General features: G+C 32.0%; 2 protein-coding genes and 1 long non-coding RNA gene across 3 annotated transcripts; 1 reads left to right on the forward strand and 2 right to left on the reverse strand.

Moving 5' to 3' along the window:
• The first annotated feature begins 368 nt into the window (after positions 1–368).
• LOC134695992 (lipopolysaccharide-induced tumor necrosis factor-alpha factor homolog) lies at positions 369–4,500 on the forward strand. The gene is made up of 3 exons (XM_063557500.1): positions 369–474; positions 3,433–3,604; positions 4,126–4,500. The coding sequence occupies exons 1-3, from the start codon at positions 429–431 to the stop codon at positions 4,232–4,234; spliced, it is 327 nt and encodes a 108-aa protein (XP_063413570.1). The 5' UTR covers positions 369–428; the 3' UTR covers positions 4,235–4,500.
• LOC134695993 (uncharacterized) lies at positions 4,443–6,447 on the reverse strand. The gene is made up of 4 exons (XR_010102877.1): positions 6,346–6,447; positions 5,852–5,962; positions 5,034–5,134; positions 4,443–4,650 (listed from the first exon to the last, which is right to left on the reverse strand). It is a non-coding gene; the product is annotated as an uncharacterized LOC134695993 (long non-coding RNA).
• Positions 6,448–6,923: 476 nt separating this feature from the next.
• Positions 6,924–13,470, reverse strand: LOC134697748 (uncharacterized). Its single transcript, XM_063560034.1, has 6 exons — positions 13,273–13,470; positions 12,613–12,768; positions 9,961–10,028; positions 8,558–8,674; positions 7,523–7,612; positions 6,924–7,008 (listed from the first exon to the last, which is right to left on the reverse strand). The coding sequence occupies exons 1-6, from the start codon at positions 13,468–13,470 to the stop codon at positions 6,924–6,926; spliced, it is 714 nt and encodes a 237-aa protein (XP_063416104.1).
• Between the last annotated feature and the right edge of the window lie 1,708 nt (positions 13,471–15,178).

Consider the following 15,178-nt stretch of genomic DNA (forward strand, 5'->3'; position numbering starts at 1 on the left):
TTCTCTTTCAAAAAAAAACCCGACGGACGAACGCACCGATTTAAGGACGGACGAACGGACTTGACAGACAGATATTCCCTATTATATTCTTTCAAATTCCTTTTTTAGGTCGGAATTAAAGCAAGATTTCTTTAAAATGCCGAAGGTGAAAAAATAAGATCTTACAATTACACCATCACATTAATTAATCTCAGTTATGCACTACTGTTTTTAAATCAACAGAATATATTAGCTTGAATAGATTATCTTTTCTTTTATATTTTAAAATGACACCACGCATTTCTTATCGTATCTCAAGTTTGTTGATCTTTGTTTATTTTGTATTTCAAAATCGATCACCGTTATCTATTGACCTTTTTAAATTTAGATTTATATGCACGTTTTAGTAAAACTTTTGATTCAGGAAGTTTACTCGTTGGTCAATAATTATGGAAAAACAAGGAAATCTGCCTCCTCCGCCGCAGTATAGTCAAGGTAAGAACTAATATATATATTTTTATTTTTTCAAAAGATTCACGACTCTGCGACACTCTTTGTCATTAATTAATAGGAAGTTTCTGCTAGACGTGATCAGTATTACACATGTAAATATGTGTTACAGTTAAAATAAAGCATCTGCTTGAGTAAATCGTCACTTATGAGTCTAATGTTGACGCGTCTATGGTACAAAATTATAAGATAGTTTTTAACTGACAGAAAGGTGACTCCTATATGTGTTGGTATAATTAGCTCAAGGAAAACAGTAAATACAATTTCTGGTTTGGAAAAATTACAAATTTATTTGACAGTTTTAGTTCAAATACTTTACATGTGTTTTCTTCAAACTGTTTTCATAACTGTCACTCTGACCGATTTTGAAATAGGAATGTTAAAGGTCTTATAAAATTATTTTAATCCAATCTGATGTGTAGATGCCTTCGCAACTCAGAAAACTCGCCATTGGTAGATGTGAAAGTTATTAATCAAATCTGTTAGTATATCAAAAAAGAAGTGACATGGTTGCCAATAATACAAGTTAACTCCGCACATGAGACCACATGACACAGACATTAACAACTATAGGTCATCGTACGGTTTTCAACAATGATCAAAAACCATACTTTAAAAACTTGGTTATCTAAATTGTTGAAAACAATGAGGATAAAAACATCTGTTTTGCAGTTTACGGGTACAGTAGCTGCATGTGCATATAAAAACTTATTGAGTCGATATTTATTGATTAAACTTAGGTGATACTTAAATAAAGTTATGTGATTGACACCTTGTAATGGGTCCTTAACAACTCTTAACTGCAGCAAGATGGCAGATTATCAGCACAAGAGAAGCAGGGATGCCGCTGTAACAACTGCACGTATTGTTGGTCATCACCATTCCACTATTATAAGTCGTTTTGAGAATAAAAATCAGGCAATAAACGCTGTTAAAGACCTTCCGAGATAATGAAGATCCCCTATACCATTTGCTAGAGAAAATCAAGCATAATGAATGTTGGTCAGAAGAAAACCCATTGCATACAAGACAATCCTAAAAAGAGAGTGGTGGCCATACAGGAGCCTTTTTACACGAACTGTTCGAAATCAACTCATTGCTACTGGTTATCGTGCGAAAAGACCATTTTGGAGACCTTTGCTAACGAACAGACATAGTTTTCCGTATCCAATATAGTGCAGAGCTCGCCAAAGTTGGAAATTAGCATCGTGGAGGAAGATCAAATGTTCAAATGGAATTCGTTTCATCTTCCTTGGCCCGATCGTAACCCGGATTTGAACCATATCGAGCATATATGGGACACTATTGGGAAGAATGTGCGCAAAAGGGCATCCCAGTTCAAACACATCATGAAATAAACAATGCCCATCATCAGAAATGGTTGCTTCTACCTTAGCAATAAATTAGTCGATTTATGGCAGGAATCAGAAGACGTTAAGATGCGGTTATCCGTTTGAATGGAGGCTGCGCACAAAGTACTAATTCCTTGGCGTATAACGATTAACCATGATGTTCGACTACAGTGAAAGTTGTAAAAAGGATTTTTTTTTGTACAAAAAACACTTCATTTTGTTATTAAAATTGTGGTTATATAAATCTTTTTTTTTTAAACATTTTTTGTTCGTTTCAATGCAAATGTTATCATAAACTATGTTTCAATAATATTATACACATGTTTTATTATATTTCATCCAAAACAAGAGGCTGATTTTTCAAGTTTTAAAAAATCAAGGTGTTGCAATTCTTTTTTCCATGTGTATATATAGACATGAGTTCGTTCATGACAATTTTACATTTTATTTTATCCACAACTTATGAGTTCACGAGTCATACATTGATTCGGGTAACCAAGATAAGAAAAGTGAAGACATACATTTGTATTTCCAGCGATTATAAGAAATGTCTTTTGTATAATGACTACCTGGTAAACACCAATAAGATAGTAACCTATGACAATCACACTATTTGTAAAAGTGATACATGTATATATTGTACGATATCATTTAAGATATGAAATTTGACATTAAGTCATTGTTGTCTCGCGACGTATGCGATACATAGGATTAGTATAGAACTATTCGACAGCTGTGATGGAAATTATTTGTATTTCATAAATGTCTGTAATATTTTTTCTGTCTATTAAGAAATACCATCAAAAATGTGGCGCACACTGAATAACTAGCGAACAAACAGAAAAAAATATTAGTCATTCCTTAATGTTGAATTCAAAATTCCATTCCAACCTGGAGTAAATCATGAAAAAACGTTCATGACGTCACGGTCACATGACAAAATTATTTCTATGAGCTGATAGACAAAACACTGGCTGCCAATCAGAATACGCGTTTCATTTAAATTTAAATTATAAAGCTTTATATTTCGGAAGGTAGAAGAACTGGTATGAGTCATTTCTTGTTTGTTTGTACCTTATGTTATCAAGTTTTCGTCTGTGACTTGTCCATTGTCCTTGACCTTATTATCATGGTTCAGTGACTTCTTGAACAAAAACCTTTTTTAAGTGAATTTTTCACTTCTATTGAGTAAAAAGAAGACAATTATTGGTGGATTCCTTGCTACGTTTACATTTGTACATGCCCGTCAGACATATTTCATCTGAACTACATGTATAAGCAATAGGTGAACTATACTTGGTTATTGAATGGTTTGTCTAGCAGTTCTCAACCGACCTTAAATTCCTTTTCATTGTTAATTGGTTAATGTTAATTTTTTGTTGTTCGTTCTTTTTTTCAAGTACTGTAAGTAATTATAGATCAACTATGTGAGGTACATGAATGCTTATGTGGTGTTTATTACTACCCCGCATATATCATCTGACCTTTACCTCAATTGGTTCTTTGTTTTGCAACATATCTCTCGCCTGGAGACATACAAGAATTGGTCCGATGTTTAAAATAAATTATTATGTATAATATCTTGCTGCAGGAGGACAACAATCGACAGTGGTCATCACATCGCCAGCAATGTTAGGACCACAGTTTCGGGAGGTACCAGTCCGAACACAATGTCCAGCCTGTCAAGCTGATATAATGACCTCTACACGATATGAAACTGGTACACTGACCTGGATTAGCATTGGCGTTTTATGTTTGTTTGGGTAAGACAAAAACATCGATAACGAATGTTCCTTTTTTTCTATTTGGGGTTATATAGGTTGATTTCGTCGATTACGTATTAACATTATGGACATTGTCTTACAACAACTATATAACAATAAAAAAACGAGTTTCAAAGGATAACTAAATCCTGCTCCCCTACTGGTACCCATTATTTTGATCATGACAAGTTAAAATTCGTGTTTTGTATGTACATGAGATCTTCTTGAAAACTGAAAAAAATAATTTGAAAATATAACGCTCAGATGTCGTTGCAAGAAAATGTTTTGACTGGAATAATTAGAAATTCACCAAGTATTTTGCATAGCCAATTCTGTTTTTATACTAATCAAAATACCAACAAATTTCTAGAAATAGGTCCAAATGATGAAAAGAAAATTTATTAGTTTTTTGCTCATTGTTGCTATTCCTCTGATGGGTATGAGATGCGCAACAATGGCTTAGATGTATGTGAAATCTAAACCATAAGATATGATTTTGATCAACATAAATTATTTTTCAGATGTTGGTTTGGGTGTTGTCTCATTCCCCTCTGTGTTGACCCCTGTAAAGATGTTGTGCACTCCTGTCCAAACTGTAAGCAGATGGTTGGAAAGTACAACAGGATGTAACGATCGTTGTTCAATGTCACGTGACATTCTACGTTAGAAAATTAGTTGTTTTCTTTTTTTATTATTCTTTTTAAAGAATCATTGCTACATGATATATAAATTTTAATTGATCTGTGATACAAACATTTTAAACTATTTGTGTTCTCTTCTTACTGTTTTACTTTATGTTGACATCCGTTGTTACATATTTGTATATAAAAGGTAATACTATTGCAAAAAACGTGTTTATTCTATGCCATTGTATCCTTACAATCATGCACAAACTGCTATTAAATGTCTTGTACGTATCAAAATATACATTATGTAAAACACTCTACTTTTTAATATATGTCTCTTTGTGATTCAGTCTACAATTTATCATTCATACAACTTCTAGGTTCATAATCTCGCACTAGTTCCTTTTGTTATAACTGTAACTAAAAAGTAAAAAGTCGAGTAAGCTAATATGCATTTTCAAAAACACAAAATTTAAAGTTTATTAAAAACATGAAACGAGGTAAAAATACAATAAGTAAAAAAAACGAACCCCATAAGTCGAGTAAAACTACAACTCATATGTGTGCCCAAAATTCAACGCACGAGTTTACTGAAATATAGGGTTTTTTTTTCTATTTTCAGCAATGCTTTACAGTTTCTTTTATTTTTTATAAGAAGTTTCCGAAACTAATGTTTAAGACATTTCGTGTTTTAGATTTCAAAACTTTTTCATCGGAAGAGTATATTTTTATCGTACATTAGTATTGATCAATTACTGCACCTTAAGTATATTTAAATTAGTTATAAATAAACCTACGTGTACCTTTCATATTCGCCTAATAGTACTTTTTCCCATAACGAGGCTTAGATCTTTTCCCTGTATATCTATATTCTGGACTGGCATTTTGAGGTTCACTTTTGTACCTAACAAATGATAAAATGTATTTGTCTGTTGAATCATTTACAGTGATAATCGGGTTTTTTTTTTTTGTTCGTATCTTTTAATTGCCTTTGAACAAGAGAATGAAGAGCACATAACATATACTACGTTATCACCCCACTTCCGGGTAAGTTTCTAAAAGAGTTCAACAGCAAAGAACGAAAATAAGTTTATTATCATGTTATGTATACTGCCACAAGTGCAGCATAATCCGCGTACTCTACCAGAGAACCTGATACCACATCTGATTTTTTGGTGGTCTTCGTTTTGATCAATTTTTAGTTTTCAATATTGCGGTAAAAAACTGTTTTTGACATGATATTGTCAGTTCGTTTTCGACTAATGAGTTTAAATACCTATTTGGTATAGCACACCTCTCTTATACGAGTATAACATGGTATTGTTCATTAGCAGGTTTCTTAAAACTCAAAACAAGGAAGTATTTAAGAAAAAATATAAGGGAATGTGAGGTTTTTACAAAATCGAAACATCGTCTTTTTTTGTGTTGTTTTTTATCAATTGAAATATATAACATATTTTTGTTTGTTTAAATCAATATGTCGGTGCCTTAATTTAGAAGATACACATGTCATTTTTTTAATGTTAATTAATTATACTACATATCTTTTGATAGTGTAGATTTTTTAGTTCTTTTCTCAACAATCTCTTAATTAATACTATTTTTCAAAAATATTTTTTACCAGTTTAATTTATCAGACATTTCTTGAACTTGCAATCGTGCATTATTCCTCTCTGCTCTGTATCTGGCTGCATCACTCTCTATTTGGCCCAGATACTGACTTCCGCTTCCTCTAAAGTGATACCAAATGTTGAGTTATAATTTATTAAGAAAATAGAAATAAAATAGATCAATAGATTTGTTTTGAAATGTCTTCAGACTTTATAGTGGTCCTTGTGTTTTAATGAAAACAAACAAGCAAATCAGTAGTTCAAAATCAAACAATAATCGTTATTATTTATTATATATTGTATAATTATTATATTTCAAATGAAAGGAGAACAATTCAAATGTATGCGACAATTTTCACATGGTCACAATAACATGAATAGATCATGGATTAGTTTGTGAAAACTTGCGATAAATTAAAACTGTTATTTCTTTAACCTAACGTTTAATGGTTTAGTTTTAGTATGAGTCCATAAAGACGATTAGTCTTCTTTTAAAGCAACTTACTTGTTCATTGCGTGGCATATGTTTTCATACACGCCTTGTAGATGTTCATATTGTTTCCGTAGCTGATCATATTCTCCATTTTTGTTGTTAGGTCTGGTAATTCTACATTATTGAAAACGAAAATATGGAAAATTATAAGACAAACAAACAAAATGCATGAGCTGTCGTGCTCAGCATTCCCAGCTAGTTATTTTAAAAGACAGTAAATACACCTTTGGTTTCTCAAGACTCAATTTTAAAATATCGGGAAATTATATACATGTATGAAATAACCAATAATCGTTGCAAACATCTTTCAGCTCATCATTGTTTAACTGCTGAATTTAAATTTAAACTGTTCAGAAGTTTTAAAGAAAAGTGTAACGAAATATAATATTAAAAATTCAAATTATTATACTAATCAAAAATTTATTGTCTGAATAAATATAAATATTGTTTCCCATGAACCGCGCTTTCATGAGGTTGACCAATTATTCTGAATAATACTGTAGAAGTGTGCATATCTTACATACTTCAAAAATTAAAGAATCGGCAAACAAAAAGTAGAGATCTAATAGACAAAATTAAGTGCTCTGGCGTTACAGCTCATCACTCTCATGTCGCACGTGACCAACATATATGATCTTTGTAATCTGTTTTATAAGTATCATTATACCTCGAGCTCTGTAGAGCAACACATAACACGGATATAACTATAAGAAATGTCTAACAATGCTGTGGAGGTTTTTACCTCGAGCTCTGTAGAGCAACACACAACACTGATATAACTCTAAGAAATGTCTAACAATGCTGTGGAGGTTTTTACCTCGAGCTCTGTAGAGCAACACACAACACTGATATAACTCTAAGAAATGTCAAACAATGCTGTGGAGGTTTTTACCTCGAGCTCTGTAGAGCAACACACAACACTGATATAGCTCTAAGAAATGTCTAACAATGCTGTGGAGGTTTTTACCTCGAGCTCTGTAGAGCAACACATAACACGGATATAACTCTAAGAAATGTCTAACAATGCTGTGTCGGTTTTTACCTCGAGCTCTGTAGAGCAACCCTCGAGCTCTGTAGGGCAACACACAACACTGATATAGCTCTAAGAAATGTCTAACAATGCTGTGGAGGTTTTTTTTTATTGAAAAATTGTCCGTTAAACTATCAATACCTATATGATATAACTTACTGTTTTCCACTTCTTTCATTGTCCTTACAATACTTGAACCAGTAATCTCTGTTATCTTTATACCACTGAACTTCTTTTTCTAACCTCCCTCTAAAAAGAGACAATATACTTATGGTAATTAAACAACTTACCCTTTCAGAAGTCATGCATTCCTCTCGATTTCAATAGCACTCGTACAACATTATTATTTTAAGGTCTATCCGCTCATATTTTGTAATATAAGTGGCTAACTCAGCAAGGTTTATAACATGTATAGACATTGAATATGCTTCGTGATAATCTTCATAAATAATAGCGTTTACTGCGAATCTTATATTAACAAATATGGTGCACGGTGCAGCCTTCGTCAATGAGAAAATTACAAATCATATGAAAAGATATACAAGATTCAACACAATGTAAAACTTTTCAATAAAAAAACGGCCAGATTTATGAACTTAAATTTCATTTTTTTTTTATTAGAAATATGTTTAATTCATATTTGTTCTATAAAATGTAGAATTAGTCATCAAGTTTTTATCACTATGACTTAAAAGAACACATTTTTGTAAAAAGAAATAAGAATCATATGTTAACAGTTGTTTACTTATGGTCCAGTGGCAAATATTTCAGCATATTCAACATGATAACAAATTACTATTGATTCAACAGGTAGGTCTTGGAATATAGAGATCGAATAGGCAGTGCGGCGAATTTAGAATACCACTTGTAAAATGAGGGAATATTGGAAATGGCTCAAAATTAAGCCTCCTTGAAATAGGCCATACTAGTACTAGTATATACAAATGTACCCATCACGAAGAATTGTTCTGTAACTCACATAGAACGTTAAACTCTATAAACAAAGAATGGAAATTAAAGTTCCCATTTTGACCGGAAATGGCTGCGAATTTTTACATCTCGCACAGACAAACGGACTCTTCATTTCGGTAAAAACAAATGTGTTTACCAGTCGGTGGAAGACCAAGGTTACCATATTTCTAAACCCCAATCGTGTTTAGGAAAAGAAATTAAAGAGCGACTGACTTTACTTACACATCTTCAGAAAGATGATTATTTTCTTTTTCCAATTCCAGTATCTGTTCTTCTAAATCTTTTATAACTTTTTTCGTATTTCTATCAATAACTGGCGAGCCTTTCTTTTTTCCCTTACTGAAATGAATATATACAGTTTACATTTTACTGAATTAGACGCGCAATTTAAAAATTACCAGCAAATCTTTTCGATGGTTCAAGAACCAAATATAGAAAACCTATTGTAATGGTTGAAGAGCTCATACATACATATTACTATCAAAAGTGTAAATGAAGAAAATACTTATGTGACGATATGGCTTGGCTTTATTAGCTGTATTGTGGTAAAATCTATGGAACATAGAAGCTGGATCATTTCAAGAAAAGGGTTGAATGCAAATAAAATCAAATATATTTAGATTTGAAATATACATACTAGGTTTTAAAAAAAAGTTAGATTATATGTTAAATAGTTTGATTAAATCATACTGGAAAATGTATTGCTACATACTTTTTTCTATCATTTCGTATCAAAAGTTTGGTAAAGTTTTAGATTAATACCTTTCAAAACTATTAGAGCAAAATGAATATAACAGTACTAAAACATTAAGTTAATAATATATATTTGCCATTTACGTTTTTCAACTAAGAATCATGGTTTCACAGTTCTGAACTATAGTCTCAATCCTGCTTTTAAAAAAACATCCGCAAACGTACTTTCTTTTTAAAACAACCACTTTTATACAAATATTTCAGAAAGCAGAAACCCCTTTAATGTATGTCTGTGTTATGTGTTTTCTTTTGTGTTCTTATCTGCATTCGAATTCATTTAGTGTTCTTTCTTCCGATTGCTGTTGATGCGGGTATGTCTCTCCTTGTTCATTTAATACGGTAATCATTTTCATAATCATCACGTTAATTGAATAAATCAATTCACTAATTTTTTTTCTTTGTACCGTATACAAAGTATGTTTTTCCGTGTGCAAGATAAAAGAGGGACGAAAGATACCAAAGAGACAGCCAAACTCATAAATCTTAAACAAACTGACAACACCATGGCTAAAAATGGAAAAGACAAACAAACAACAGCACATATGACACAACATAGAAAACTAAAGAATAAACAACACGAACACCACCTAAAAACTAGGGGTAATCTCAGGTGCTCCGGAAGGGTAAGCAGATTCTGCTCCACATGTGGCACCCGTCGTGTTGTTTATGTGATAGCAAATCCGGTTAATTAATAGTATAAATCAGTAGGTCACATTCATGAGAGGGAAGGGGATTGTAGTTACGACGTTAACGTGTACTTATTTGTTTGTGAAATTACTTTTAAACTTTAAATCTTTAATCCACTTTTGTGTTCTTACCTATAGCTAGTCGTTCTATATACTTAAATCTTTAATCCACTTTGGTGTACTTACCTATAGCTATTCTTTCTATATACTTCATCTTCTTCATCAAAAGTTAACTGTTTTATACACTGATCTTCCTGTAAAAAAAATATGTTTAACCTGCAATTATTGGTTCCAAGCTCAATATGTTCGTGTTTTTTTATCTTTTTAATGTTCAAAATTTGTCTTGAGAAACTCTGTTTTATAGGCATTACTTCGCGGTTTAGCACCACTAAGTCACAATCGAATTGCTGATTGTTTTATTTACGCCAAATTTCAAAGCTGCTTTGATCGTAGAGTAAAGCACGTAAAAACCCCAAATTGAGCCATAAAGATTTACAGTCTGGTAGCATGCACGTCATTTTGTCTCTTTTGGCAATTATACCACAACTCTTTATATTTTTAATAGTGTTACACAAAGGAGATCATGGATTAAAAATGCAAACATTCAGATTAAAGATATTTCATTCTAAGATATGGCAATGCTTTAAAAAAAAAAAAAAAAAAAAAAAAAAAACCAACACTAACCATGCACGCTGAAATTGAAATTCAAAACAACGGTTTATACTTATTTACTAACCCAGTAGAAAGGTCATTAATTATACTTTATTGTAAAATTAGTTTTATTACAGTTATTGTTAGACTTACGCATAATGCATTTGTCATTAGAGATGGCGCGATATAGTCGTATGTTATCTGAGCCGGAGTAAAGCAAATACCAATCAATAATCATGGACTATGGTGCAGTCTGCATTGTACCACTGTCCCAGGTTAGGGGGTTTGTGATCCCGATAAGATGTTTAAACCCGTCACATTCTGTATTTATGTGCCTGTCTCAAGTCAGGATCTTGTACTTCTTTGCAATTGGTTGTCGTTTGTTTGAGTGTTACATATTTACTTTTCGTTCATTTTTGTACACGAATAAGGCCGTGTTTTCTCGTTTGAATTGTTTTACGTTGTCTTTTCGGTGCCTTTATATAACTGACTATGCAGTATGGCCTAGGCTTTGCTCATTATTGAAGGTCGTACGGCGAACTATAGTTGTTTATTTCTGTGTCATTTTGGTCTCTTGTGGAGAGTTGTCTCATTCGTGATTGACAATCATACCACATCTTCAATTTTTATGTTGTAGTAATAACGATAATAAAGATACTTTATCCAGAAGCAATACAACTTATAGAATATACATTTCTACGTTAAGGTATTATACATTGATTATAATATATCTGAAAAGTTATATACATATTTGGAGTAAAACTTGTGTATGACCATCATTCTTTCCCTGTGCGCCACTAGAATCATATTCAAAACAGTGTGGTCCTGGCCATTGATTGACGACCTAAATTATCCCATTGACTGGGACAGATAAGGTGAACGTTTGTCGGTAACGACCATTGCTCACTTCTTACTTATTATGGAATTTAAACTGTGGGGTCATCAAAGGTTCTTAACGCCTCTAATAATAAAACAATTCGAAAAACAAATCAGGAATAACCTTTATGTTTTGATTTATATTATTTATATAAATCAACACATTGTATTATTCCGGACTCGTTTTTCGAATTACTTTATTTAGGTATTGAGAACCTTTGGTGACCCCACAGATTCAGTGTCTTTAACAAGTACATAGTGAGCAGTGGTTGTTACCGACAAACGTTCACCTAATCTGTGCCAGTCAATGGGATAATTTAGGTCGTCAATCAATGGCCAGGACCACACTGTTTTGGATATGATTCTATTACTTAAATTTAAAAAAGTGCAAACATGCCGTTCTCTTCAGTGATAGTGATATGGCAAAAAGTTTATTGATAGTGTGGAAGTGCAGAAAATGTTTTAAATTTTCCAACACCATAGTGAAAGTATCCCTTGTGCTCAACCATTTAGATTCTCACAAGTGATGATGATTCCGATTGTGTCCATGTTGCATTTAAACACTTCGGAACTGATTTGCGTATCGGACTTCTACCTCTAGGCTTTGCTTTTTGAGGAATGGGTTTTCGTCTTTCCTGCAAAGTGATATAATGTTTCGTATTGTGTTTCATGTTATGAACATGGCTGACTTTTAAGACATCTAAATGGAAGAAAGATTGTGGTTCAGGAATGACATTCTTGTTATATGAATGTCTTATTTCAGCTCTAGTAGACTACTTCTATCTTTGAAAATTCATTCATCACATTGTCATGATCAAACTCAAGAAGCTGTGGCAGTATGAAATTTATTCAATTTTTTTTTCCTTTGAATGTTGCTCTGATATAAAATAAATATATGAGAAACCGATGCTTCCTCCTTATACTCTTTTGATAGTTTTATTAGTGTAAAAGGAAAATACAATTTATAAATATATTAAGAAGCGTCCTTTAAGTTATAAACTACCAGGAACGTTGAAAACTTCATAAAGTGAAGTACTTTAATACAAAAAGAGATTTATATAAAATGATACCAAAATAGATCTAAAAAGAATGGAAATGTAATTTTTTTTTTAATAAAAAGATTTAATAAATTATTTAGTAAAAGGTACAAATTCAGCTAGACGAAGTACTCGCCTGAGTTTGGACTATTTCATAGCACATAAAACAAATCGAAAGTTCTCTGTGGTCAAAAGGTGAAATTTTAGTTCCGGAAAATAAAATTTGACAAAATCTTTTGATTAAAAAACAAAATGTTTACATGTTTGTGCTTACTTGTGACACAGATCTTGCCCTGACTCTGGATGGCGATTTGGCCGGTGACCTAGAAACTCTCCCTGTAGTTAACTGACCACTACTGGCGAATCTGCTGATTGGTCGAGGTATATCTATATCTTTCAGAAGCTCTACAATTTCGCTTGTTGATAGTTCCTAAGTCATATATCAAATAATAGTAAGTTTGTCATTCAGTGTGGTAGAAACTATATTGTTAATGGTTTTCTGTTTTCGAAAAGTTTGAAAAGTAGATGTTACATGCATCCCTAAAGTTTAAATACTAGGTTTTATACGATAAATAGTTACTAGGTTTTATACCAAAATGTTTACTAATAATTTGGATCAGTTTCTAGATGAATCATTTTGAGGTACATGATTCCTCTTTTTGAACTGTATTTAAAAGGTTTTGTGAAAAGTGTATTTTTTTTTCTGAAGATATATTTGTAGCAATCAAAGTTGTGCCTTGATTACTGCAGTCTATCGCTCGAATGTCTGCTTGAGGTAAAAAAAAAAAAAAAAAAAGGAAGAAAAAATTATCAACTCCACTTGGTTTGTTTTTCGAATTCTCCTATATTTTTCTTTTAATTATAATAGTTTTCATATTCATAATATTGTATGATCTTTTACATATTTACTGAACAGAATTATAGAAAAACTTACCGAGAATTTACACAACTTATGGATCATTTCGAAACATTTTGAATTCATCTTGTCCTCCGGTCTTTCATCCTTGACCAGTGCATTCCTCTTTGGTGCATCTAGATCTTGCATCAAAGACTCGACGTCCGAATGCCAAGCCCACAGGTCTTTGCGTAACCGACTTAGTTTAGGAAAGCATTTTTTTCGTTGCATAGACATGGTATGACCTTTTGAAAATGAAAGACATCAACAATTTTGATATATATATAACTTGTGTATTTCATTTTATTCATATAAATGAAATTTAAAGAGTTGTATATATTTATTTGTAAATTTTTCGCCACATATTTCAAATCTAAAGGAAAACGAGGTATTGATATTAAAGATTCAAACTTTTACCTTCAGAAGAATGCCGAATAGTTACTGTATTTTGATATTCATCTTTAAATACTTTTCTTAAAACTTGTATAAAAAAGCTTACCTTTTACTAATCCGTATCTATACCTTTTATTCTTTCTCCCTATCTAAGGTTATCTGTTCATCTCGTTTGTTTTTTTGTGTAGAGTTGTGTATTGTCTTTTATTGACATATTTGTTTACCCTTTTTAAAAAACATGAAATTCAAAACGTTACATAGTTAGAGGTTCTTTAGTTTCAAAATTCTTTTCAATCAATTCATTACACAAATCCAAGCATAAATTGGTATATTGTCTTTTAATATAAGACACCATTAAGTTGTACACAAATTAAATACATGTCAGTCTTAAAATATAAATCAACGTCTAATTCGTAAATTATTTGTAGATTGCTTTTTTTTCTGGCCGTCTTTCCGTCCATCCTCCCCTCCGTCCGTCCGTCCTTCTGTCCGTCTGTCCGTCCATCTGTCCGTCCGTCTGTTCGTCTGTTCGTCTGTCCGTTATCAACATGTCGGACAATAAATGGGGTTTGTGTTGTTTATTCTTTAGTTTTCTATGTTGTGTCATGTTTACTATTATTTGTTTGTTTGTCCTTTTCATTTTTTAGCCATGGCGTTGTCAGTTTACTTTCGATTTTTGAGTTTGACTGTCCCTCTGGTATCTTTCGTCCCTCTTTTATAAACGCTTGAAACAATTTGCATAAAACTTTGGTGACATATTTATGAATATTCTTTTTTTACATGATTTTATATTTTAAGTTTCCGGGTTTTTTTTATTAAAAAGTTTTTTTTTTTAGTTTTCGGGCAATAACTCAAAAACACATTCAACAATTTGCAAGAACTTTTAGTGAACTATTTATATCTGTTGGCATGAGATCCCTTTCGATTTTATGAATTAAAGAATGTACATTTCCGAGTTATGTGGTTTTATTCACTAAAAACGGTGGCATTTCCAGTTTTAGCACAATAATTTAAAAATGCTTTCAGCAGTTTTCATGAAACTTTTTTGAATGGTTTATAACTATTTAAGCTCCCTTTTGATTTTTTATGTTTTTTAGATCTTACGTTGCGGAGTTATGTGATATATCCCAGTTTTCGGACAAATCTTAATTTTGGCTTCTTCAGCCCGGTAAGTTATCATGAAACTGTTGCGACTCGTTTATATCTTTTGAGATGACCTTCCTTTAGTTGTTCATGAAGTTCTGATATGACATTGAACTTTTATTCTTTGAAAAAGCGACGGGCGTATCATTCGCTCATGGCTTAGCTGTTTTTATTTTGCATTCTTTTTTTTAGTTTGAATTACTTATGTTTAAATGCGTATGACAAAAAAAAGGAGAACGCTTTAGTACTCATTACATTTTAGCGCGGGTAATGTGTCTTTAATAGTTTCTGTTGGTATTAAGCTTTTATGACTCGGGATGATGACGAGAGTGACTTTTAGTATATGTGAAGCACTTGGAAATTTTTTAAGGATGTTAGTTGTCTTTTGTTTTTTTTATTTTGTCTCTGT

Source organism: Mytilus trossulus, chromosome 14, assembly GCF_036588685.1.
Source record: "Mytilus trossulus isolate FHL-02 chromosome 14, PNRI_Mtr1.1.1.hap1, whole genome shotgun sequence".
NCBI classification, from domain to species: domain Eukaryota; kingdom Metazoa; phylum Mollusca; class Bivalvia; order Mytilida; family Mytilidae; genus Mytilus; species Mytilus trossulus.

What these genes read in the sequence shown, in the direction of transcription:
- LOC134695992 (XM_063557500.1), top strand. Translation starts at nt 429, where the DNA reads ATGGAAAAACAAGGAAATCTGCCTCCTCCGCCGCAGTATAGTCAAG. An exon ending in TCCGCCGCAGTATAGTCAAG is followed by an intron (nt 475 to 3,432) that starts GTAAGAACTAAT and finishes ATCTTGCTGCAG; the next exon opens with GAGGACAACAATCGACAGTG. An exon ending in GGCGTTTTATGTTTGTTTGG is followed by an intron (nt 3,605 to 4,125) that starts GTAAGACAAAAA and finishes ATTATTTTTCAG; the next exon opens with ATGTTGGTTTGGGTGTTGTC.
- LOC134697748 (XM_063560034.1), bottom strand. Translation starts at nt 13,470, where the DNA reads ATGTCTATGCAACGAAAAAAATGCTTTCCTAAACTAAGTCGGTTACGC. An exon ending in AATCATCTTTCTGAAGATGT is followed by an intron (nt 7,613 to 8,557) that starts GTAAGTAAAGTC and finishes GTCTCTTTTTAG; the next exon opens with AGGGAGGTTAGAAAAAGAAG. An exon ending in AATGAAAGAAGTGGAAAACA is followed by an intron (nt 7,009 to 7,522) that starts GTAAGTTATATC and finishes GTTGCTCTACAG; the next exon opens with AGCTCGAGGTATAATGATAC.